This window comes from Stegostoma tigrinum, chromosome 19 (assembly GCF_030684315.1).
Source record: "Stegostoma tigrinum isolate sSteTig4 chromosome 19, sSteTig4.hap1, whole genome shotgun sequence".
NCBI classification, from domain to species: Eukaryota; Metazoa; Chordata; class Chondrichthyes; order Orectolobiformes; family Stegostomatidae; genus Stegostoma; species Stegostoma tigrinum.
In genome coordinates, this window is record NC_081372.1 from 47,749,673 (window position 1) to 47,775,614 (window position 25,942).

The 25,942-nt window shown below is 38.9% G+C and overlaps 1 protein-coding gene across 1 annotated transcript in view; it reads right to left on the reverse strand.

Annotated features, from left to right (window-relative positions):
• The window catches only part of LOC125461420 (V-set and transmembrane domain-containing protein 2-like protein), an 88,437-nt gene extending 66,509 nt beyond the window's left edge, over nt 1-21,928 (reverse strand). Inside the window, exon 1 of the mRNA XM_048550175.2 lies at nt 21,659-21,928. Within this exon, the coding sequence (XP_048406132.1) occupies nt 21,659-21,734 (76 nt within the window). The 5' untranslated portion in view covers nt 21,735-21,928. The remainder of the gene's footprint in view (nt 1-21,658) is intronic.
• Nucleotides 21,929-25,942: the final 4,014 nt, after the last annotated feature.

Below are 25,942 nucleotides of genomic sequence, written 5' to 3' on the forward strand. Positions count from 1 at the left end.
ATACATAAAGATTTCAAACTAATACAGAATATGGCACAGATACACCAGTAGTTGGTATTCTCTGCATTGTTGCTCAACATAACCAAATTCAGAAAAAAAAGCTTTTTTTATACAAGTCTTAGAGCACTCTGCGGCTAGTTTTATAAAAACAACTTGTATTTCTTTACCCTTAGGCGTCAACACACTTTGTTCTGGATCTGGCCATACTGGCAGATTCCCTTCCTAAAGAACATGAGTGCACCGGCGGGTGCTCATGAGAATCAATGGTGGCTATGTGGTCATCAGATCACTTGACTGGGCATGGTTTGTGTTGCAGAGTGATGCCAGCATTGTGTGTTCAATTCCCACACTGGTTGAGGCAACTGCCCTAATCAACCTCTCCTCTTGCTTGAAACATGGTGACCCTCAGGTTAAAGCACAACCAGTGGTCTCTGTCTAATAACAGCAGCACTATGGTCTTGTAATTTTATCTTTTACATGGTCATCATCCTGCCTGCTTTTTAGTGAGTTCAAACTTCACTAGCTGCCATGGTTGGATTGGAAACTATGTCCCCAGAACATTTGCCTGGAGTTCAGGATTTTTAGTGCAGTGGCATTACCACTTTTAGCCCAAAGCTACAATATATTTATTTTGTGAATAACAAGGTGTAGAGCTGGATGAACACAGCAGGCCAAGCAGCAACAGAGGAGCAGGAAGGCTGATTTTTCTTTTTATAGTTTCTCCCTTATATACCTGTATGAGCCCACTTCTGAATCCCCTCGGTATAGTTAATTTTCTTAGGCTAAATATCAACCTTGCCTCCGCAGATTAAGTATCTGCCTTGTCTCCAAAATTTCCTTATAAGTCTGATTTTTGACTTTTTTTAGAACTTCAAGAGACATACCATTGCTGCGAATATGTTTGTTTTGAGCTGCATTACTACATCTGAAGACTCCACTTTATTGATGTAGCTAATCTTAAATGGATTATCTTTGATGGTAAACACCATAACACTGATATCTTTATTTATGATTTGTTTATGGTGGGGAAGGAGTTGCCCTAGGAGTTCTCACCATTGACTTCAGCTCCCATGATGTCACAATGCATTAGGACAAATGTTGACAAGAAAACCTGCTGAAATGTGTATCTATTGTCTTAATCACCAGCAATCCTTTTCTTCAGTCATTTTAAGTTCATATTTTTCGACGAAATGCCATGCTTCGCCTTCCACAAAGGAATTAAAAGAAATTGGACAAAGTATTCCATCATAAAATTTTACATTTGAAACAAATGGGAATAGGGATTATTATTAGTGTTTCACTGTACCTTCCTGATCAACTCATATTTCTAAGCAAATTTTCCCAGCTTTGTTGAACTTCAATATTCCAGAAGGAAAAAAAAACCTGAAATCATAATATGATAAACAGAATTTTGGAAGATTTGTGTTAATTGTCACGATCAACTATCTAGTGAATACCCATATTACTGCTGAAATGCACAACTAGTCCATTCAGAAATGAGACAAAGCACAAAAGGAAAGCAGTGCAAACACTTCTGTCTGCCAAACAATTGATTAAGGGAGAAATGCAATTAAACATCCTGATAAACGCGGCAGTTACTGCACCTGACAATAGTCCAAGACAATGGAGACATCCCTCAGAAAAGGTTTAAAATAATTACATCTCAAACAATAATTTTGAAATCTATTACTTGCCACTAAATTTTAAGGAATACACAGACCTCTCAACTGTCCAGAAATTCTTATTGCTATGGAGACGCATGTTGATGTACTTACAGGTTCATTGATTTTTTAAAATGTTTTAAAATGACTGGTTAAAAGAAGAAGCTGGTAGATACTGGTAGCATTGTAAAATTCTATTCTAATACTACCTTGATTAGATGGTCCTGATGGTCAATTTATCAGAGGAGGTCTATAAAAAAGATCTGCTCCTGGGGCTGTACTGAAGCCCAACATATCATCGAAATACCAGAGTAACTAGAAAGTATACAAATACAATATTTTGGTTTTATAAGAAAAGCTGTAGTAAATACTATCTCTAAAGATAATCTAATTTAATATAGATTGTGCTTCAAAGCAGTGTCTGTTTAAGGGGGTTATTCCTGCTAACATGTGTCTACTCCATAAGTTAATTGTCAACAGTTTACATTGTACAGCCTGGCACTGAGAAAGATACATTTCTGATAAAAGTGGTTCCTTTCTTTAGAAGCTATTTTCTTGGAAAATTGAACCTGCAAATGCTGGAATTCTAAAGTAAAAGCAGGCACTGCTGGAATGGTACATTGGGTTGTTAAAATAAGAAGAGAAAGGTGTAAATGAAAGTAAAAGGTATCACAAGTTCAATTGAAGCTCTGCAGATTCTAGCCTCTGGAGATATTAAAATTTTCCCTCGGATACAGATTGATCTGTTGTGCATTTCCAGCACTTCCAGTATTTTCCCTTAAGGTTCAAAAGAAGCCTTGTTATATATGCAGTTTTATTGATTAAAAATAAATATACAGCTGCTTAATTAATAGGTGTGATTTGTGCAGTGTTAATAGTTTTACCATTGTAATTCAATTAAACACAAAGGATGAATTGCTTCACACAATGAAAATGAATTATTCCTGTATTGTTCATGGCTGTCAAAACATTAAACCCATCATCATTTTTGCAACACTTGGGAGTTTTCATGCCTCAGGCATTCTTCGTGACTGAAACAGTAACTCCCCCTGTAGCCTATTTATAATTCTTCATTCAATTGGAAGAACTTTTTCCATCCTGAAAAGGGAGGAGGTAGAACAGAAGGGCAAGTGACAGTTCATAAATTTGTGGGGAAATCAGCTTGTTGCGATTCTGATCAATAATATTCAGGGCACAATTCTCTCCTTGCTGCAGGTGGCAAGAGGGTTGGGGAGTAGGGGAAATAATTGGGCAAGTTAGCCCTGGCATAAAAGCTAACCCTCTGTTTGCCAAGTCTTCGGTGTGAAGGTCCGTGGGTGACCACCCCCACCAACTTGCCACCTCCCTGATCTCCTGCCTCCCTGATGGATGAGAATAGGAAACAGGGTAACTTGCCTACTCTGCTGGTGTGATTGAGGGGAGGGGGCTAGCCTAAATTACTCTCTAAACACATAGGAAAATCCTGCCTTCGTTTCCTGATAAAAATTGAGAAACAGTGAACAAAACAACTAACAGAATCAGATGTTTTAAAATTCTGTTGAACAGAAACCAGGCAATATTTAACTTGATCCTAATTAAAAACAAAGGACAAGACAAGCCATATTTATTCTAACAACATTGCTTGCTTGTACTGAATCTCAATTTTGTTAGATATTGAAACCTTTTCCAAGGACACACTGTGCTGCTGATAAACTGAGTGACAGAAGTGATCCTCCAACATGACCATGATAGCCTTTAGTGTTTGCAAATTCTGTAGGCATCACTCCATGCAGTTTATTTCACCTCACCTAAGCAGAGAAACATCTTGCCAAGAAATCCACAACATCTTGTTTACACATACAGTTTAATGTAGTACAGATGGAAAGGGAGAACACCACATTATTTTATTCTGTACTAGCCGTCAGTAGAAATTTTACTTTTACATCATGGTGCTTGCATACAGGCGTCACATTTATTACAAAGGACAGGGAGCAACTGCATTTTTTTCTCCATTGTATCAAATATAAATGACTCAGCATTAGCATTCCTAACAAATGGCAGGCTTCTAGGGAATTATTTAATACTGTGAAAGTCTGGGGGTAGAATGCTTGAAGCCACCAGCACAAAATGGACTTATAACAAATCAGCAGCTTGTCTTGAAACACGCCCAATCACCTCTCTTCTAAGCTCCACAAAATTAGACAGGAACAGAGTAAATGTGAATGGCAGAATAATGGACAACTTAACTTGAAACCAAAGGAAATGAAAGCAAAATATAAGTCAACAAAAATCAAAAACAAATTGGAGAGCAGAATTCATTGTCTCAAGTTGTTGAGCTCAATTTTAAGTCCAGAAGGCTACGAAGTACTGAGTCAGAAGATAGGTGCTGTTCCATCAGATTGCAGGAACACGTCATTGGGCAGAGGACAGAAACAGGATCACGAAAGCAAGGTTGTAAATTAAAATGGCAAGGAACTAAAAGCTTGCGATCATACTTGTGGACTGAGCAGAGGTGTTACTGAATAGATTAGATTGAAAGAGGCACTGTATCAGTAAAGTGTTGCTTAATCTGGAAGGGCCTTGGGCAGAGAAAAGAAAGGAAATAAAAATGCAGTCATTACACATTCTGCAAATGTATGGCATGTTGGCGTGGACGAGGTTGGCACAGAGATGGCATGTGGGAAAGTGTAGTTGAGGTGGTCATGAAGTGGATGGACTTGTGACAAATATTAATCATAGAATCCCTACAGTGTGGAAGTAAGCCATTCAGCCCAACAAGTCCACACCACCCCTCTGAAGTCCATCCTGCCCCGATCCATCCCCCTACGCTTTCCCTGTAACCCTGCATTTCTCATGGCTAATCCACCTAATTTATACACCTCTGGACCTATGGGTAATTTAGCATGGCCAATCCACCTAACCTGCACATCTTTGGACTGTGGGAGGAAACCGGAGCACCCAGTAGAAACCCACGCAGACACAGAGGGAATGTGCACACTCCATGCAGACAGTTGCCCAAGAGCAGAATCTAACCTGGGCCCCTGGCACTGTAAGGCACCAGAGCTAACCACTGAGACACTGTGCCACCCCTATTTTCGGATCTGAACCCAGGTCCCCAGAATATTATCTGATTCTCAGAGTTAGCAGTCCAGCACTAATACCAGTAGGTCATCGCCTCTAGCTTATACCTAGAAATAGTATCAAAGAAGTTGATGAAGGAAAAGCAACTGGCAGAAAGGGATTCTATGTGAAGGTGACAGAAGTTTTGGATTTGGAAGCAGGACTGATGAAGTCTCCAATTGAGGTGAATGCCAGTAATGGAACCAATTAACATTTCCTAAAAAAAATGGGGGAGGGGATTCACAGAATCACAGAACTGTTAGGACATAGAAACAATTGCATCAAATTAATATCCTTTTCTCACCACAGGCTCTCACTGCTTAATTTCCTGAATATCCTACCACAAAAATCCCACTTGTTCCAGAATTTACTCATTGTTTTAAAGCAAAATAGTCAGGAAATGGAAGGAATAACTCCAATTTCCAGAGATGGCTGGCATCATTAAGATCATGTGCATGGTGGTGTACTGTTCGTTGACATCAGGTAGTAACAGTCTAACATGACTGCCCTCTCACTACACATTACACCTACCTTTAGTCAGCATTTTCCAGAACACAAAAGCTGAGATCACCAGGAGATCATGGTAGCCTGGAATGCCAATGTTATATTGCAAAGCCAGAACAGGTAACAGAAGTAACAGGAATAGTGATAATGTGAGGAACAAAAACAAAAGTTTCTGGAAAGGCTCAGCAGGTCTGGCTGTATCTGTGAAGAAAAAGTCAGAGTTAAAGTTTTGCATCCGGTGACCCTTCCTCAGAACTGTTCCCATTCTGAGGAAGGGTCACCGGACCCAAAACATTAACTCTGACATTTTCTTTACAGATACTGGCAGATCTGCTGAGCTTTTCCAGAAACTTCTGTTTTTGTTCCTGATTTACAGTATAGAACATAGAACATAGAACATAGAACAGTACAGCACAGAACAGGCCCTTCAGCCCACAATGTTGTGCCGACCATTGATCCTCATGTATGCACCCTCAAATTTCTGTGACCATATACATGTCCAGCAGTCTCTTAAATGACCCCAATGACCTTGCTTCCACAACTGCTGCTGGCAACGCATTCCATGCTCCCACAACTCTCTGCGTAAAGAACCTGCCTCTGACATCCCCTCTATACTTTCCTCCAGTTGTTTTTGTATCCAGTTGTTTTTTTCAGCTTTTATTATCATGGTAATGTTCCTGGACTAGTAATCCAGTAACTCCATGCCAATACTTTAGGGACATGGGTTTGAATCCTACTATGGTAGCTGGTGAAATTTAAGTTTAATAAAATCTCAAATAAGAAGCAAGCCTAATAGTGACAATGTAACTGCTGTCATAGAAAAAACATCTGGGTCACTAATGAATTTTAGCAAAGGAAAGTTTGGGTGGCATGGCGGCCCAGCAGTTAGCACTGCAGCCTCACAGTGCCAGGTACCTGGGTTCAATTCCCACCTCAGGTGACTGTCCTGTGTGGAGTTTGCACATTCTCCCCATGTCTGCGTGGGTTTCCTCCAGGTGCTTCGGTTTCCTCCCACAGTCCAAAGATGTGCAGGCTAGGTGGATTGGCCATGCTAAATTGCCCATAGTGTTCAGGGGTGTGGGGTTATAGGGGGATGGGTCTGGGTGGGATGCTTTGAGGGGCGGTGTGGACTTGTTGGGCCAAAGGGCCTGTTTCCACACTGTAAGGAATCTAATCTAATCTAATTTAATCTAAATCTGCTATCTTTGGAAAGTCTGGCCTAAATGTGACTGTAGACTGGGGAATAATTAGGGATCTGTATTATATGCTGGCCTAGCAGGTGACACCCAGATTCCTGTGAATGAGTAAGAAAGTGAAGGTACTGAAAATATGATTACAGACAACTAATCAACCAACAGAAGAGAAGTGAAAATAAAAATAGAAAATAGACACCCTCACCAAATAAAAGAACACTTCAACAAATTGGGAAGCAAGCTCATTATGTTAGACAACAAACTCATTTTAAGCAACAAAGTAAGTGTACTCAATTATGCCTTCAGCTTTATAGAGATCCTCAGCTAATTTTTTGGAAAAAGAAATGATTTTAAAGAGGGAAATGTGATAAATACTTAATCTGCTAACATTTCTTTCTAGCCAGGAACTTTCCAACATCATTTTTTTTTACATAGAGCTTCAGGCCATCTTGTATTTTAATAACCATTATCTAACCATTGCAGTAGATGTCACAAAATTGTTTGATTCTGAACATCTGGGCTTTTGAAATGAGTTTGCAGTCCTCCCAGCACACACTGAAGGAAATCTAAATGAGGTAAACTAAAATCAAGATAATAAAATGTGAGGCTGGATGAACACAGCAGGCCCAGCAGCATCTCAGGAGCACAAAAGCTGACGTTTCGGGCCTAGACCCTTCATCAGAGAGGGGGATGGGGTGAGGGTTCTGGAATAAATAGGGAGAGAGGGGGAGGTGGACTGAAGATGGAGAGTAAAGAAGATAGGTGGAGAGAGTATAGGTGGGGAGGTAGGGAGGGGATAGGTCAGTGCAGGGAAGACGGACAGGTCAAGGAGGTGGGATGAGGTTAGTAGGTAGGAGATGGAGGTGCGGCTTGGGGTGGGAGGAAGGGATGGGTGAGAGGGAGAACAGGTTAGGGAGGCAGAGACAGGTTGGACTGGTTTTGGGATGCAGTGGGTGGAGGGGAAGAGCTGGGCTGGTTGTGTGGTGCAGTGGGGGGAGGGGACGAACTGGGCTGGTTTAGGGATGCAGTAGGGGAAGGGGAGATTTTGAAACTGGTGAAGTCCACATTGATACCATTAGGCTGCAGGGTTCCCAGGCGGAATATGAGTTGCTGTTCCTGCAACCTTCGGGTGGCATCATTGTGGCACTGCAGGAGACCCATGATGGACATGTCATCTAGAGAATGGGAGGGGGAGTGGAAATGGTTTGCAACTGGGAGATGCAGTAGTTTGTTGCGAACTGAGCAGAGGTGTTCTGCAAAGTCTGCAAAGAAATCAACTCTGCTCTTAAGGTATTAGTTTAATTGTGAGTTTGGAGGATATCTTGGGTTATAAGCAGGAGTAGTTTAGTTTGGAAACATGGTCAGCATGGACTGGTTGGACTGAAGGATCTGTTTCCATGCTGTATCACTTTATAAGTCTATAAGGATATAAGAAACACTTGCTGAAATCACTGATCCATCTTTAGATGTATAATCCTGGAACAGTACTATGCTGACTCTTGAAATACAATCCAGTTAGTTCTACTTCCCTACTCTTTCTCCATATTCCAGCAACGTTTATCTGAACCCCCCTAGAAGACTCCTACTGAATCAGTTTTTCCCATTGTCAGGTTATGCACCCCAACTTCTAATCGCTTGTTGCGTTTGTGTTGCCTCTGATGCATTTGCAATCACCTTAAATCTGTATTCTTTGGTTTTATACAAACAAGGAGCAGAAGTGAGCCATTTGGCTACTCATGCCCGCTCCACTGTTTGATAAGGTCATGGCTGATTTGATTATAATCTCAAATTCATTCCTGCTATCCTCAAAATCTCTGCCGCCCTTGGTTATCAAGAATCTACCACCTCTACCTTACAAATATCAAAGACTCTTCTCATACTCCCTTTTCAATCACAAAAAGAGTTTCAAAGATTCGTGACCTCATATAAGAAAGAACTTTGTTTCCCCTTTGTTTTCAATAGGTGACTCCTCAATTTTAATCAGCCATCCCGAGTTATAGAGTCTCCCACAAGGGAACATCTCTACATTTACCCTGCAATGCCCCTTCAACATCTTACTGTCATCTTAAATGGTAAGTGATCAATTAGTCCTTCAAATCTTTTTTTTACTTAATCGGAACCTTTCCTGATTTTATATACCATCAATAAATCTCCCTGTCTACTCTCAGAACAAATCTGGTTCCTTCAGTTTATCCCTGTAACTGCAGTCCGTGGGATTTTAAATTTTCACATTCTTCCTGAAGTATGATGCTGAAAATTGGACATGATACACCAGCTGGGGATTAACCTTTGGTTAATACAGGTTTATCTAAACCTCCCAACTTTTAGACTCAATGTAATGAAATTTTAACTGGAAACTACAGGTGGCTTTAGGTTAGCCAGATAAAGTGTCATGAATCTGTTTCTTGATTCTAATCCATGTTTGACCAACTCTATCTGAGAGTGAGGCGTTAGACCCAATCTAAGGATCACAGCTGCAACCTAAAACATGATGATAAAGCAGCAAACGTCACTTCCATTCAACATTTGACATTTAACAGCTGCAGGTCAGGTTTCCTGCAACAATGGGGAAACCAGTAGCCTTCGCAGAATGAAGACTTGACAGACTGTTCGAGTAAAATGCCTCCACGTCCAAAAGCTGACATTTCGGGCCTAGACCCTTTCTGTGGAGGGTGGGCGGTGCTAAACAGTGAACAATACGTGGGTATAGCACCTAAAGAAAGAGAGCAGGTAGACAGACAAAAGAGTGGATAGCCATCAGCCTGGAAGAATGCATAGCTATTTGTGAACAGTTAGGGAGTAATGATGGGTGACGTGTAATAGCAGACCATGTGACAACAAGTCCTGGTGTGTGGGCGCTGAGGTAAGGACATGGGAAAAGGTTCTCAAGCCCTAAAGTTGTTGAACTCAGTATCAAGTCTGTACTTTTCCCAAGTAGAAAATGATGGTAGCTATCTTCAAAAGCCTGTGCATGGATACTCCAAGTCTCCCTATTCTTGAACCCATTTTAAAATTGTTCCATTCAGCATGTGTTCTCCCTCCTCATTTCCACCCACAGGAGGCTGATTTTTTTTTCTGAAAGACAATTGTTCCTATACAGCACTGGTTAACCTAACTGCAAATTGATCCTAGCTCTGTTCAGGTAGACCAGTCTATTCTGAACATGCCCCTCCTGCCACAGAACTGATATAAAGTGCCAGCAATTTGAAGCCTTTCCTCCTGTTCCAAAAAATCATCCAATTTATATCCTAAGAGCCATGAAGCTGAGAGTATTCTAGGTTTTTGAGATCCCCTTAACTTCCACCATAATTCCTTCACTTCTGAATGCAGGTTCTCAGTTCTCTGCCTCCTGAGGTCATTGGTTCTGACATAGACCATAACTGTTCCTATCCCCCTCATGCTAACAAAGTGTGGGGCTGGATGAACACAGCAGGTCAAGCAACATCTAAGGAGCACAAAAGCTGATGTTTCCGGCCTAGACCCTTAATCAGAAAGGGTCTAGGCTCGAAACGTCAGCTTTTGTGCTCCTAAGATGCTGCTTGGCGTGCTGTGTTCATCCAGCCCCACACTTTGTTATCTTGTATTCTCCAGCATCTGCAAGTTCCCATTATCTCCTATCCCCCTCATGCCCCCACTCTGCCCATCCTCCCTGTTTTTACACTTTCTGTAATGTTGCTTCAAGCACCGTATAATACAAATCTTACCCTGGTAACAAAACAGCTTGTCCTTCCCCTGACCTCCTGTCTGTCCCCTGTATTAAATATGAGGAATTACCTGGAGGCACAGATAACATTATCCTATTTATTCAATACATGCTCCTCAAAACCTCTGAATAATGAGTGTGAAAAGTAAAGTGGTCAATAAATCAATTTTCAGCTACCAAATAAATATTTGAATGGCAATTGGATTTCATCTTAATTAACGCATTCGTATTGACTGTCCTAAAGACAAAAGCCCTATGTGAAACCAGATCTCTTGCATACAGTGCTCAGGATTGTAGGCAATAAAAAACAAACTTTGCGAATGAATTCAGGGAAGAAACGATTGGCAATAATGCTCACCATGCTTAGAGTGTGCTGGAGTGAAGAAATATCTCGAGTGCCTTTTGAAATTAAACCCACTGATCTTGCAAAGCTGAGAAATGCAAGTAAGTGCTATTGAGAGAAACAACAGAAATAATACAGGCCGCAAAGGCAAACTATTACTTCAGTTTTGAAGACTAGGTTTTGAACATAAATAAGATATAGCATACAGTGTTTCAACAACATACTAACATCTCTTTATCTACAATATTGATAGTGCAATGCTTCACATTGGAAAAGAAACATGGACAGCTTTCTGGGTGGATTCACATAATGGTTTAAACATAAGATCTCAGTGTGCAATTGGGTAATGCATTTTTAATGGACGCTCTGTTAGATAGTATAGATTGTCCATTTAGCGAACTCCCAGGCTTTGAAAAAAGACATGAAAGATTGGATGTACTAGAAACCTTTGATATAGGTGAAGGAAGAATACATCATGGAATTGTGAAGAAGAGATCTCAAGGAGAAAGCGCAGACTGATCAGGAGGAAAATAATTTATAATGACAGCAGTGGGCCATTTCAGGCAACCGTATAACTTCACAGTTAATATTTGGCATCTCAGAGATATTCTGTCCTCTTTGTCTCTATTCAGATAAAGATAATGATTTTGTGTGTCCAAGAATATGTGAGAACAGATGACCTGATCTCTCTGATTTGTAAGGCAAAGAGCATGCCAGCAAATCTCCATATACCCAATAGTGATCATCTTTAGAAAAGGAGCTGAGGTTGTTTGCAGTGTTCCAGAAGATCTCTCTGCTGCCCGGGACAAGAAAGGATTATCAATTCTCCTCAATCACCTCCTCCCAGTGGTTACTGCTAAAGCCACATTCAGATTCACATGATTCCAGCATGATGGCCCTTACGACCCCACAAAGGCATTTGACGGCTAACTGGAAGGGATTATGGAGTGTCCTGCAGAAATCTGTCAACATTCGCCACCTACAGCATAACAACATTTAAACTGTGGTCTTGCCCAATAGAACTACTGCAGTCCCAATCGCCAAAGTGGTGCCGTTGCCCCTACACGCTTCTCCATCTGCGTTCTTGCAACACTTCACCCCAACTACATGAAGCTTCCTGCTGGAATGGAGAGTCACTATAGGACAAGGTGGAAACTGTTAAAGCTTCATCAATTGTCAGTCCAGAAACAAGACTAACTCAACCTCTGTACCTCAGTAATAGGCGAAAGGATTGGAGTATGTACAAATAGAAGGTACTGAAGGAAAACAGTGTTCTTGGACATCTTTAGGAATACAGAAGATCATAGATCTAAGAAGGAGGGAAGACACAAAGTGATTTGAACTTTGGAATGAACAAAGGCCAAAAAAATTCAGTGAATTTGATTTTATTGTTCCTTTCAAAATTGATATCTGACAATGTGAATCCTCAGCTCATTTAGCTTATCCATCGAAAGAAGTTTACAATTCTTCCATCACTGGATCTAATCACTTCAACTTCATGAGGTTATGGTTTTGACTCCATTGTACTATCTAGACAGCCACTAGAAGTGTTTACCACGAGTTGAATGAAAAGCATCAGTCTCAAACGTGCCTTTGTAGCAATTTTGTTCCATATCACTTAGTTGTGTGGTTATTACTTAGCCATGAGCAAAGAGACTCTTCTTATTCATGTCATGTTAAGACTGACAAATACAAATTCTTCCAGATATTGATTATAATTCAACCTTAATACTATGTTACACTTCTAGTATATTTCACATTCAATACTTCAAGGTTATTTTCTTCAGTCCATTCACATATTTTAAAAAAAATTGTTGCTTCATAATGATTTTGCCATGATATTAGAAATATTTCTTTCTGATATGTTGGATATTTCCTGTTATGTTCATTTCCACTTCTCTTTCTACACTCTGCTCTGCATTTCTATATTTATTATTCCACTTCTCCTCATCTAACTTTTTATTGTGTAGAATTCCTTAGTCACTTTATTCAAGATCTTCCTTTATTCTCTTGATACTAATAAAACTATTCTAAAACATTATCCTGCAGTAAAAATAGATTTATACATGCAAGAAACTGATTATAACTGATCTTAATTGGTCTCCCTCAGATTGGAAATAAATACTTTGCACACAAACACTTCATGCAATAGAATATAACTGCTTTCTTTGAGTAAAAAGTCATCAAGATGGCAAATATTTTGAGTTTGGACAGGGGCTTTGCACTATATATTTTCCTAAGGGCTTATTTTTTGCTCTGATTAAACAAGAAATAAATAATAGAACAAGGTTTACAGGCAGAAACTGTCAATACACAGCACTCAATATGCCACACCATGATTCCTGACAATTTTATGGCCTTATGATTTGTTTACTATTATCACACATTTCACCTTAGAAAATAAAATGTTTGTTCCTCATATTCTGTTATTATACTGCAAGTTGAGCACACATATCCATTACAGTAGAATAACATTACAGTAATATCAATAGTGAGTTGAAACAGAATTATATATTTTCACTACATGATTCATTTGAGTCAATATGAATAAAGTAAAAGGATTTCCAACATGTCTAGTTGATCCCAAGATAAGGGAAGTAAGAAAAAGCTCCTAAAGTTAAGTAATTGTGATGTTTTTCTTTCTTGAAGGTAGAAGGCAAATGATTTGTGGGCAACCTGTTCCATCACATTTCCAACATTAATTAGTTGGCTTTTCTGTATCTGCATGACAGTTCCCATAGGACTGAAGAATTGCAAGTCAATAAGTCACTTCTGGAGATTTGTAGTTTGAACCAGGGATAAACAAGATATTCATTATAAGACAGTGGGAGTCTTAATTTTGCATGTCAGTGAAATGAATTGAATTATTTCTATCCAAAGCTGTAGTATTTTAGGGCATATCAAATAAATACCTCTGAAGATGCCAAACTGTTTTCATATCTTCACCATTTATTAGTGACAAATTATGAAGTATTATTGTAGAATGCTTCCTTTTCCTACCAAGGGTGGTATAGGTGATAGCAAGTGAGTTCATGAAATTGCCATAAGGGTAGTATGATAGGTTAAATGATGTGTTGCCAGTTTCTGGAAGGCAGCTTATCTGTCTCCAGAAATATATAGAGTACAAGGTAACCAAATTAATGAACCTGTCCTTGATTTCAACTGCGTTGCTGTGGTAGGACAGCAAATCCATCTAACTTTCCTTACAAGAATATAATCCTGTTTAAAAAAGCACACTGTAAGAATGATAGGTTTAACAGTTGGAAAATACCATACAAAAACACATCTTTTGCACATATAAGCAGTACATTCAAATTCAAGAAAGTGCTGATGGATCTTAAATAAAATATTGGTCAGACCACATCTAAAAATATTTTGAGTAGGTTGGGTGCTCCATTATAGATAAGTTATCAGGGGAATGAGGATGTTGCCAGAAGGGCTGTATTCACTGGAGCAGACAAGTTAAAGAGGAATATCAGAAATGTTCAAACAGATGAAATTTTTAGAACTTGAATAAAGATTATATTCACTGATAGATGATTCAGCAGCTAGTCACTTTTACTATTGAAGCAGAGGGGTGTAAATTTTTTTTGCACTTGTGGAGAAATGGAATAATTTAACATAAAAGTCTATTCAAGTTGAGATAGTCACATTTACTAATGCTTGAAGAAAATATATATCAAAGGTACAGGAAAAGACCTAATTTTATCAGAAATGCTGAATAGTAATTAACTAGAAGCAATGTTTTTAATTGTATACTTTGAGTTCTCCATGTTGGATGGTGCCTGTTGAAAGCTATGATTGGCATCTTTGAGTGGAATCTTCCATTCTGAAAAACATGCTCAGTAGCAGCTGTAGCAGTGTCACATCCTATTGGGGGCAGCTTAGCTTTTCTTGCACAATTCTGTGTTTCTCAGTTCATTACATGTATGTATGGAAAGCACACAGGCAAGCAGGAAGTCAATGCCCCAACTGTTCTCTCGCAGGGCCAAAGATCTTATCTCCGTATTTAAAAGGCATCCAGACAGGCTTTCAGTCCTTACAAAGCAGTAGCATTGCTTGGGCTCTTGGAGTCGACACATACAGTTAAATTTTCTGACATTTTTACCTGACACTTGCATCCTTGGCCAGACAATCTTTCGACTTTAGTCAGATAAGCTTCTACCCTTGGCCAGCCTCCTTCACTTGTGCCCATTACAGTCTAGACTTCTTAGCTCCATCTTTGTGTACCTGGTGCAATGTAGTCTACATTCACCCAACCTCAATCTTGGCATAGCTCAATGCTCCTTATGCTACTAACACCAACTTTTAGTAAAGACAGTAGTATGGCTGCTGCAAATATCTTATATGCAGAATATTATAATCAGTAACTCAGTTGGCTGGACAGCTGGCTATTAATAGAGTGTTGTGAACAGTGCACGTTCAATTCTTACACCATCTGAGTTCATCATGAAGGTACTATCTTCTTCACCTTAACCCTTACCTAAGGCATGGTAATGCTCAGGTTAAATTGACCACCATTTGTCACTCTCCATAACAGAACAGTTCTCGGGGACTATGGTGACATTACTTGCTATGTACAGTAGACAACTAAGGAAAAGTATTGCTCACTCAGGGCAATTTAATTTGGAAAGGGGACCAATTCTAGCAAGCTGCCCTTTTAATGAGCAAGTGACTTGCAACTGCTGACAAAAGGACTTCCTGTCAGGATACTCATGCCACTTTTCAATATTTGATAACATAATTGCAAACTTTCATCCTGCCATAAGGAACCTGATTTTCGACCCCTTGAACAATTAAGTTCCCCGGCTTCCCTTGTTTCCATTCCCAGGAGCAACACACAACATTCTCTGCTTGTTGTTTAGTAAGAGAACCAAACAAACATTTGAAATCAATTTCAGCTCTCTCTCATTGACCCTGAATCAGCTAAAAGATTCTGAGAACATGATGTTGCAATCTTTGAGAAGCTTATGGACAAATGACAATGCAGAATAGATAATGGTTTACTTACGGTTCTTTTTGAATGGAAACTTTTCTCAAAATTCTCCCCGGAGTGCTTAACGTAGGAATGGGTAGCTTCTTTATACAATTGCCCCTTCTTTAGAGATGAGGATGCGCAATAAAAATTATTGAATATAAGATCCTTCCTTGCATCTGATAACTCATGTGTGTAAGCTTTGACTTATGATTATAAATTTTTCAGTAGCCTTCAATTTCCCATTAAGTAACATTCTTACAGCAACCATCTACATTCATTGTTTCTAAATTAAGTAGTATAAATTATATTGCATTTGTTTTTGTTAATTGTATTTAGAAGCATGGCAATTTCTTTAATCCTTCCGAATAAACGTGTGAGCAGCTTTCGTGTTTCTGTTATTGTGTAATTATAGCTCTCGGACCTGATATTAAGATGTTAAGCAATTAGGAGAATAAAGTACCATTACATTTACTAAAGTTTTTCTCTCTGTGATAGCTAAACTATATATATGTTATATTCCCATGTCTTGGTAATGGAACTCAAACACATTCTATATTCTTGCAAAAAATTGTAACATGCTCTATTTTGGATTAGGGTAGTCACCCTAAGTTGAATTATTTATACTTCCTGAATGGCCTCCTTGGACATAGTAGATGAGCCATTGATGACTTGTTAATTATTCATAAGTGTTGTGCTGGTTATCTGCCTACTGAGGGAGGGAAAGGCCATACTGTTAAATTGGTTGGTGAATACATCAGATGGGCATAGGAATTAGATAACACAATGTGTTATTTCACTGCTCCTTCACCTCAGTGACCTAGATTTCAATTCAAAGGAATACATTTATTTACAGATATAGCTTCAGACTATAAAAGATGACACAGACAGGTTTTAACATTAGAAAAGTAGTCTATATCTATTAGGAAAGCTGTTTGGTCATGTGTAAGATAAAAAGATACTTTTGATGCAATACATTAAGAAAGAGTTCCTTTACTAATGAAGCTGTAAATTTATTTTATTGTGCACAGCAAGAACGGAAACCTTTGCCTAGCATGTTAGAGTTAAGCAATGCCTATGTGCACTTATGAATGATTAGAGAAATCTCTTGTTAAAGCAACTGAGTTAATCAATCATTTCAGTTGATCTTTTAAGATAATGTCATGTGCGTGAATAAACTATTTGAATTACTTGGACAAAGTCAATATTTGGATGAAAAACATACAGGATATATAGTCTGTATGGATAAAATGGAATAATAACTTTTCCACTTCTTTCTTTCTGCATTTCAAGGTGGATCTTTGAAGTCTGGTTAAACAGAAGTTCCATCAAATAGTTGCAAAAAATTGTAAATAAAAAGGATTGACATTTGAAGACATGTGCTAGTTACTCATCACATAATACACTTTTTTGTTTATAAATCTGTGAAGCAACCACAGTAAACAGAACTGATTTTGACTAATAAAACTAAATTAACATGGTGTGCAAATCTCTTCCATGCTGAAATGAATTCCAAATCTATATTAACAAAGATTTCTTTTACAGTTGATAATCATTGTAGAACAAAAGGCCATTTTCTCTATTAGTATAAATCTTCACGAACAGTATTTCAACTATCTAAGAAATCTCATAGTCACTTTCTCTGTTATGTGGCAATATAAATTTTAAATTATAATACTAGAAATGCATGCTAATTTGAAAATACAATTCCATGATTTCTTAGTTTTGTTCATTCATCACAATGCAATTGTTGCCTGAATTCTATTTTACAACTATAATGACAGTATTTCAAACCTTTCACCATGCTATTTAGTTCTTGTAAATACATATAGTAGTACCGTTCCACAAATAATACACTACTTAGCACCTCAGCCAGAAGATTCAGCAATCTTTGTGCTACATTTTACAATACTTCTCTTTAAACCCCTTTTTTGTTGGCACTTCTATTTTCTAACAGTTTCCTTACATATAACTATCTGGGTCACCAACCCTAACATTATTGTTGCTCAGTTTCTGTGAACCACTCTAGAAAGTTTTATTGCATTAAAGGTACAACTGTAATGCCACCTGTTGTAGTTTTATGACTTATGAGTCCACATTCCTGTGCTGTAGATATTGTGATCTGTTTCAGTTCTATTTATCACATGGCATGTGGGCAGCTCAGTGATATATTCCAGTTTAAGATTAGCTGTATTATTGATAAACATTACATTAAAGGCTGTAAAATTAAATATTCTAGTACAAGTAATATTTCATAGTTTGAGTAATTGAAGTTTGTGTACTGAAAAGATTCATTACTTCATGCCTTCTATACCAAACAATTTCTTCCGGTATAAATCATCTACAAATAGCAAAAAATACATCTTACTATAGACTAACAGAGCTTTACAGTATTTTGCTAATTAAAATATTTTTTATAAATCCAGCTTAAATATTTTCAAGAAAAGTCTCCAACATCACTACTAGACTTAACAGTTTAATGCAGGTTTTTTTTAAAGAGAAAAACAAACACTATTGAATTACTTTTCATTAAACTTGCAATTATTTCAATTTAGACGGGCGGTGGTAAAGGCTAAGAAAATGATCAAACATGGAAAGCAACACTGTTCAAATAATACATTAAGCAGTCTTCCTTTTTTCTGCAATAATGTTTAGACAAATCTTTGGAATGATAGCTGATTCATCTGGGGAGAATGAAATAACATTGTTTTAAACCACAAAACTTCATAAAACATCAATAAAACAAAGAACTGTGGATGCTGGAACACAACAGAAGTGGCTGGAGAAATTCAGCAGGTTTGGCAGCATCTGTGGAAGGAAAAAGCAGAGTTAACATGCAGAGTCCAGTGATCTTTCTTAAGAATTTCTTGACAAATGCTGCCAGACATGCTGAGATTCTCCAGCAATTTCTGTTTTTATTTACAAAGCTACATTGAACCAGGGAAGTAGAGGCGCATAAGCCAGTCCATTGCTTCTTCCATTGACACAAATAATAAAATATTTTGCAATGCTGTAGCTTTCTCTGCAATGCAAAGAGTTGATTTTTTTTTCTTTCTAATTTGGATTTCTCTGAGGTTTGTTCTATCTATGCCTAGACATTTGTTCTTCCTTTATCAGCAAGGCACATACTCACTTAGCCATTAAACACTGTAACCTGTCTCCCTTCTAAACCAAAGATAATTTATAAGAGGAGCAAATCAGAAATGAGATGACTATGTAGGTGATTTCAATTGTGTTTTACAATTTAATGATATAGCTTAAATCACAACTTTCAAAATTAATATATTATTTTAATACTAAGCTTCCTTCTCTGCATATAAGAAGTACTCTGGAATACACACAGCTTTCCATTTCAAAATATATTTTAGGGCAATCAAAGTAATGGATGACATTTATGTGAACTCTGTGAAAATAATACTTGACCAGTGTGAAAACAAGTAACAAGAAGAATTCTCTGGCCAAGTCTAATAACTAGTGCAGAACTTCCCTTACTAACAAGGTCTATAGTTCAAACTAAAAGGATGTTCTGGACCTTCTCACTCTTGTAAGTTGGATTCAGCTTAACCTGATTCATGTTCTTTAAAACCATATGCTGGGCAGGGAAAAAAGGCAAAAGAGAAGAGGTTCAGTTACGCTATATTCAATTTGCAAGTAGCATAAAGTAGTTTTTCAATTTGTCTAAATTGGTGAAAATCAAAATTCAACAAATTATATTATTATCTGGCTGCGAACTTCTCCCACTAGAACACATGGCTGTGGATGGATTGGCCGTGTCCTATTTTAATGCATAATACAACTATGCTGCAGGATGAAGCAGTAGGTCTTTACCTCTGGCTCATGTTATGCATGACCAAATGTTAAGAAAAATATTATGTTTCAACTATTAAAATGCTTTGTTAACAGGCATCACAATTTGGAACATCAGCTATTTGCTTTTGGCTATAGGGAGACCAAAATGAATGATATGTATATATAATATAGCTTTGTGAAAAAAAATAGTTTGTATCTCTTCAGTGAAGTCAATTCAAATAATTTGAGTTAGATGCATTGTAGATATAGTTCCAAAAACCAAAACTACTCTTGTAACCTTCAGAACACTGGTTAAGATTTGTAAAAAAGCATAGGTTTGGGTAGAAGATGTGGGAGCAGGGGGAGATGCAGTTTCACAATTGGCATTTTCTTTGACCGAAAGAAATCTATTTGAATTACCATTATATCTGTCATCCTCGATCTAGAAGCAGTCAGGACTGTTGTGAAATGTGATGTTTCTTTAATCACAGTATTGCCATTGATTGCATGAGGAGTAAGGAAAGCAACCTTAATATATTTTTTGATGGAGCTTTGAAATGTCATTGTCACTCCAAAAGCTTTTAATTATTTATTGATCTGAATTAACACAGTTAACTTATTCTTAGCACACAAGCTTGACTTGTTTTTTACTTTGACCTCACCATTCACTTCAAACGCATGCTTTAATCTTAATCATTATAATTTATTTAAATGTTTTCATACAATTGCACAGATTAGAATCATTATAACACTTAAATGTAGCTCTTAAGTGTAGATAGTGAATTTCCATGCTCCAGTTGATTGTTCCAGTTTTTAGTGTAACGTATTATTTCCTAAGGAAACTACTTTACTTTGTGCTAATTCTAACAGTTTTGAACAGATGTTTCTTTGTTATATTGTCACTCCATAAACATAAAAGTTCCTAGCAGTAATCTGAAGAGCTCTGTACTGGTTACATTACCTTAGAAAGCTTATCTAACAAAAACAGATTTTATTGTCAGTAATAACCCACAGAAATCATTCAAAACAAACATCAATACTAGTCTGAATTCTGTTGGTTATGAGTCACCACATTCAGCTGAAACAATTCCAACATTGCAAGGCTATTTTCCGCCTTAAGAGCCTTCTTCCTTGGTACAGCTATGATTATATGCTGTGGTAGTGTTGTGAATAGATCTTCATATCTGTTATATTAAACTTCCAATGTTATGTGTTGAACTAACTGAAATACATTTATTTGGGATCTTTGGATTTTACAAACTTGTTTCTGTTAGTTTTGATTTTTAATGTTTAGTCATGCTAGCAATTGGTAACTGAACAATATCACAACACTGCATTGTAGAGTTGACGATGTTAATGCCTTCAGAATTCATCATTCAAACTGAAAGATCCAGTACACAGCCACAGTTCTTTAAAATAAAGATTCAGTGATGCAAGTAGAAAAGAAAATGCAGAGCTAAAGTCTGTTAAAGCTTAGACAACTCAGGCAAAGTTTTTATTTTACTAAAAGCAACAGATTTGGTACAATGAGCACAACAATCTCAAGAAAATACTGTTATGAGCAAACCAATACTTGCTGATTATATCAGTTCTGACCGGAAGGAATGCAATTACACCTATTATATACAAACCACTTATAATGTTCTTCTGTTCCAAGGAAATGATACATTGTGGGTTTTTTTGTGTTTGCTGAATTAATATTCCTAAACTTTAATTATCACAAAGGCAAAACATCAAACAAGTAGTGAGTCCGTTGGCTATTTACCGTAAACTACAGAAAGTGGTATTATTCACACATTGTACCAAATGCTTCACTGGTTTGAAAAGGGTTAATCATCTTTCAAAATACACAAAATACCTTGTATAACAGAACTACAGGGTGGGATAGAGGCAGCCCACACACACGCATATCAGGATGTTAGGAATGTTGTTCATAAATTATCGATATTCCACAGTTTGCATTCTTACCACAGCCTGTGCTAAAATTCTAAAGGAAGCAGGAAGTTTTAATCCTGAATAACATCCAACATTTGATTTTATTACTCAGTTTCCTGTCTGATGGAAGACAGCAATTATAAGATAATGCCAATGTGGAATGTAGCCTCAATCCAGACTTTCACCTACCTTGTAATCTGAAACATAGCTTCCTATCAATAAATATATAAATAAATCGTGCCATACAGGAATATTCTTCAATTGTTATCATACATTCTGCTTCAATTCATGATGTACAAATGTATCAGACAAAACTTCAATTAGCATTACGTTTTGAGGACAATGAACACCACGAAAGACCGATGCCCGCGCCTTCTAATTCTAAGTGCAAAGGTACCCTTCGCGGTTGCTTGAATTGAACCTGCTCTATCGGAATAGCCAACTGCTGATCCTCACCTTGTGAACACGCACAGAGTTGCACATAGAGCCCCAGGTAATGCAAAGCTCCCACTGTCAGTCCAAATATCCCCATTTTGTCTGCACCGCTGTGTTTCTCACATCAGTCGGTTTGTGAGTTGGAAGTCCGGTCTCGCTCGGATCCTGAGGAAATCTCCGCTCAGTCAGCTCGATCGCTCAGACAATCTGGAACCGAGCTGATCTCTCGAAGCTGCTGCCTCTGCGGTACTTCAGCTCAGGGCGGAGGAGACGGACAGAACAGAGCGGTGCTGAGCACGGGGGCGCCTCATCACCGCGCGCACGTATCCACGCTAGCTTGGGTTTTTTTGAGCGAACTTCAGAGGCAATGTTGACAAGAACAAACTTTTGAAGATTGCAGCCCCTCCTAAGATAGACCTCCATTACTAACACCTAACTCTGGAATGCAACAAGCCACTCATTCAATCCTCGACAATTCAAAGGTGGCATTTGATAGTCAAGGATGGTCAAAATAGCTAGTTTGAGTGGACCTGAAAGAGTGCGGACCTGGTTATGAAATTATCCTCTCTCGGTTCAGATAATCTTCCTTATCAATGCACCAAAGCCTAGACTGGTCATAGGCGCCAGCTGGCTGATCAGCTTTTGGAGATGCGAAGAACTGTGAGATAGACCAACTATAAAATAAACCAAATCTATCTAAAATCCTAAATCTTGCAATGGAATCCGTCCCCAACAGGAGGCAGTGAGTAACCCCCCCCGGTAGGAAAATGGGAAGCCTGCTTATAGTGCAGTGTTATTTTGGTTTGGTAAGACTTACACTTGGTTTCCAGCTGCTATCAGACCATTGGCATAATGGAAATGAAACATTTATTCATAGTCCTGAAGAAGAGTCACTGGACCCGAAGCGTTAACATCACTTTCTTTCCACAGATCTTGATAGACCCGCTGAGTTTTCCCAACGATTTTTATTTGTATTTCTGATTATTTCTGCACCCACAGGTCTTTGGTTTGTTTTTTTAAAGTGGGTTTTGAATTTACCGTATACAATGCGCCTCGGGACCTAGGAACTCTCCAAAGCGCTCTTAGGAATGCAGTCTTGATGCAGGATCCCGATCTGAAACGTCGATTTTCCTGCTCCTTTGATGCTGCCTGACCTGCTATGTTCCTTCAGCTCCACATTGTATTAACTAAGGAGTGTAGTAGCTCGTTCCTGCTCAATACAGCTCAGCTTTCAGTTTGAAGTCCGTCTGTTTCCTCTCTCCACTGATGCTGCCAGGCCCGATGAGTTTTTCCAGCAATTTCCGTTTTTGTTCCCAATCTCCAGTATCTGCTGTATTTAGCTTTTATTATCCCATAAGAGGTGTTATTTATGGGAGGGATAATTATTGGTTGGGTTAATGAGATAACTCAATTATTCTTTGAGTTATTGCTTGTCACATTCAAATAAGAAGAAACAGGCCTCGCAAAGATCCAAAAGACTGTGCCGAGTGCTGCACTCTGAGTCCTATGGTGAATGGTCAGTTTTAGATGATGGGCTGTTGTATTCGGAGCGAGGCTTAAACCCAGAATGACACGATTCAGAAGGGAGGCTGCTACCACTGACCGCAGTTACATATCCTGCAAAGTAGTACGTGTGGAATTGGAGTATTATACAGGTTGTAAGATAAAATAGGAAATGAAATTTTATGCATATTCACAGTCTGGCCAATTTATGCGCAATAACAAAAAAAAGCTTGCCTAATTGTTACTTGGTGACACGTATGCTTTCTCCATAAAGCAATCGTAAATATTACGATTGCTCGACTCTAGCTGCTCGCTGTTGCCGTGCGGGGAAAACAACGTTTCCCTGTCGGTTCCTCACACCGTCCTTCACAAACGGTCGCACAGCAAACTTACTTTTCAGGGGAAGAATCCTTTTGTCAAAGTTACATTTTCAGTTACACTTCTACCATTCGCTGTGATTCTTTTTGCTTTTATCGTCTCTCAGACCAATGAGGGTGAGAACAGCAACGTCTTAGGGGAGCGGGCTGGTGTAGGAGGGGATCCGTGGAGGGGCGGCCTGGATGTAGGAGGCCCCACAGAAAAGTTCAATGTCAATGCTGCCAGAGTAATTATATTTGCCACGTGTGTGCAAGTTGTCTCGATTTGACGGGAGACATGTAATCCACGTTATTTTTTGATTTCAAAAGGCACCAGGATCGGGACAGTATCACAAACATAATCACACTGCTACTGGACCATGGCTACAGCCGTGGTACAGGGTTTTGACATCAATCCGGAAAGTAGTAATGCCTTCCTCAGAATTGGGCAACCTCATGGAGGATTTGCAGTGCCCATGTGATACCAGCAATATAGACTTATTGTCCTGGTAATTGACGGATCAATCAAACAAACAGAACATTTCCTCAATTCTTCATGATAAGTACAGGGTTGCAAAACTCAAAGAAAAATATCAACCATTAAATCTGATCCCATAATAAGGGCAGCACTTGCTGAGCGATCTTGGGAGTATTCTTCGCAATACTAATAACTCACTTAAGTCAATCCGCTGAGCTGGTAATGTGACTCACTTACAGCCCTGGAGGCATTGCACATTCAATGGGCTGGGATGTATTCTGTGCTAATGAAATAAATGTGTTCAAAATTTGTTCCTTTTTTGAATGACCCCAGTAGCTTGGGACAATTATATTTGCCAATTGTTCACTTCATAGCAATGCCTCAGCTAATGTGAGTCGATTTGACATCCCTTTTGTCTCGTAGCATACAATATAGTAATGGATTAAAATTTGACAGTCTTGCATTTGTCTTGTTAGTGCAGCTCCAAAAGCGTTAACAACATGTCAGCAATATTTTCAGCACTATTCGAGTCCTACACTACCAAGGGACTTTTGTTTAGATTAGATTAGATTCCCTACAGTGTGGAACAGGCCCTTCAGCCCAACAAGTCCACACCGCCCCTTGGAGCATCCCACCCAGACCCCCTATAACCCACACACCCCTGAACACTAAGGGAAATTTAGCATGGCCGATCCACCTAGGCTGCACATCTTTGGACTGTGGGAGGAAACCGGAGCACCCGGAGGAAACCCACGCAGACACAGGGAGAATGTGCAAACTCCACACAGGCAGTTACCCGAGGCTGGAATCGAACCTGGGTCCCTGGCGCTGTGAGGCTGCAGTGCTAACCACTGAGCCACCGTGCCGCCCTAGATCCGTCACCTAAATCTACCTTCTTTTTGAAGGGGGCAGAGATCAGTAATGGCACCGTAGATTGTGCTTCGAGCACATCAACATTACAATTAACTTAATGAGAATGATTATCAGAGTTAACAATAACAATTATAATGACTCTGTTCATAACATATACCAATTAGGGTTTTTGCATTTTAATGAAACGACCGTCGGCCAAATGCTTGGCAATAATATGAAAGCATCTCGAGACCTTGTTACTTTACAAGCGAAACACAGGTCAGAGCTGACACTTTCAACAACTGCTGGTACTCCGAGTTGCATAAATGAGACAGGCCCGAGTAACAAGAGAGGAACTAATGCCTCCTTCAGGGCTGTTGGCCGCGATGTATTTCCAACGAGGTGCATTCGACATCTCCCGGGTGAGAGTTTGGTTTCAGCACCAGAGTGATGGACAGCTCCCACCACACCGGAAGCACCGCTGGGCTGTGTTTTAAATAGCAGAAGCAACCCGCTGTACTGAAGTGGAGGCGCGCACGAACGCACAAATATATATGTACTTGCGTTGTTGAATTGTGTAATTTCTGAATGTTATTTAAGTCATGGGGTTTAATCATGGGGTTGCAGTGCTCCTGCGCATTCAGCTAGTGTGTGCTAATCGCTGCTGTGTTGAGAAGCTATCTACACTATTCCGGGAACAAGGCTTTCTCTTTCTCGGTCATCGATACCAAATGCCAAGCTTTCTTTAATGCAGCAATCAAAGCGTTCACTTCGGTGCCTTTCTATCAGAACCGGCCCTAAACCAAATGATCTCAAGCCAGTCATGTATTTCAATCGATTCTTATTGTCATTGGGTTTGCTAACAAGTTCCAGCTCACAAAACCGACAGCACCACTCACCCCTAACCCAACTACCACCCGCAATCATTCAGTAAAAACGATCTAACTCGAATCGTGTTCATTTCAGATCCATCTCAATGCTTTTCGTTTCGGGCGTGCTACGTGAACATCTTTCTTTTAAATGTATGCTTGAAATAAAGTTGAAAATCTGGAGCTATCCTTTCGTCCCGATCTGAAGGAAATGCCTGGTTAAGGATTGTATTCAAGCCCGGATTCT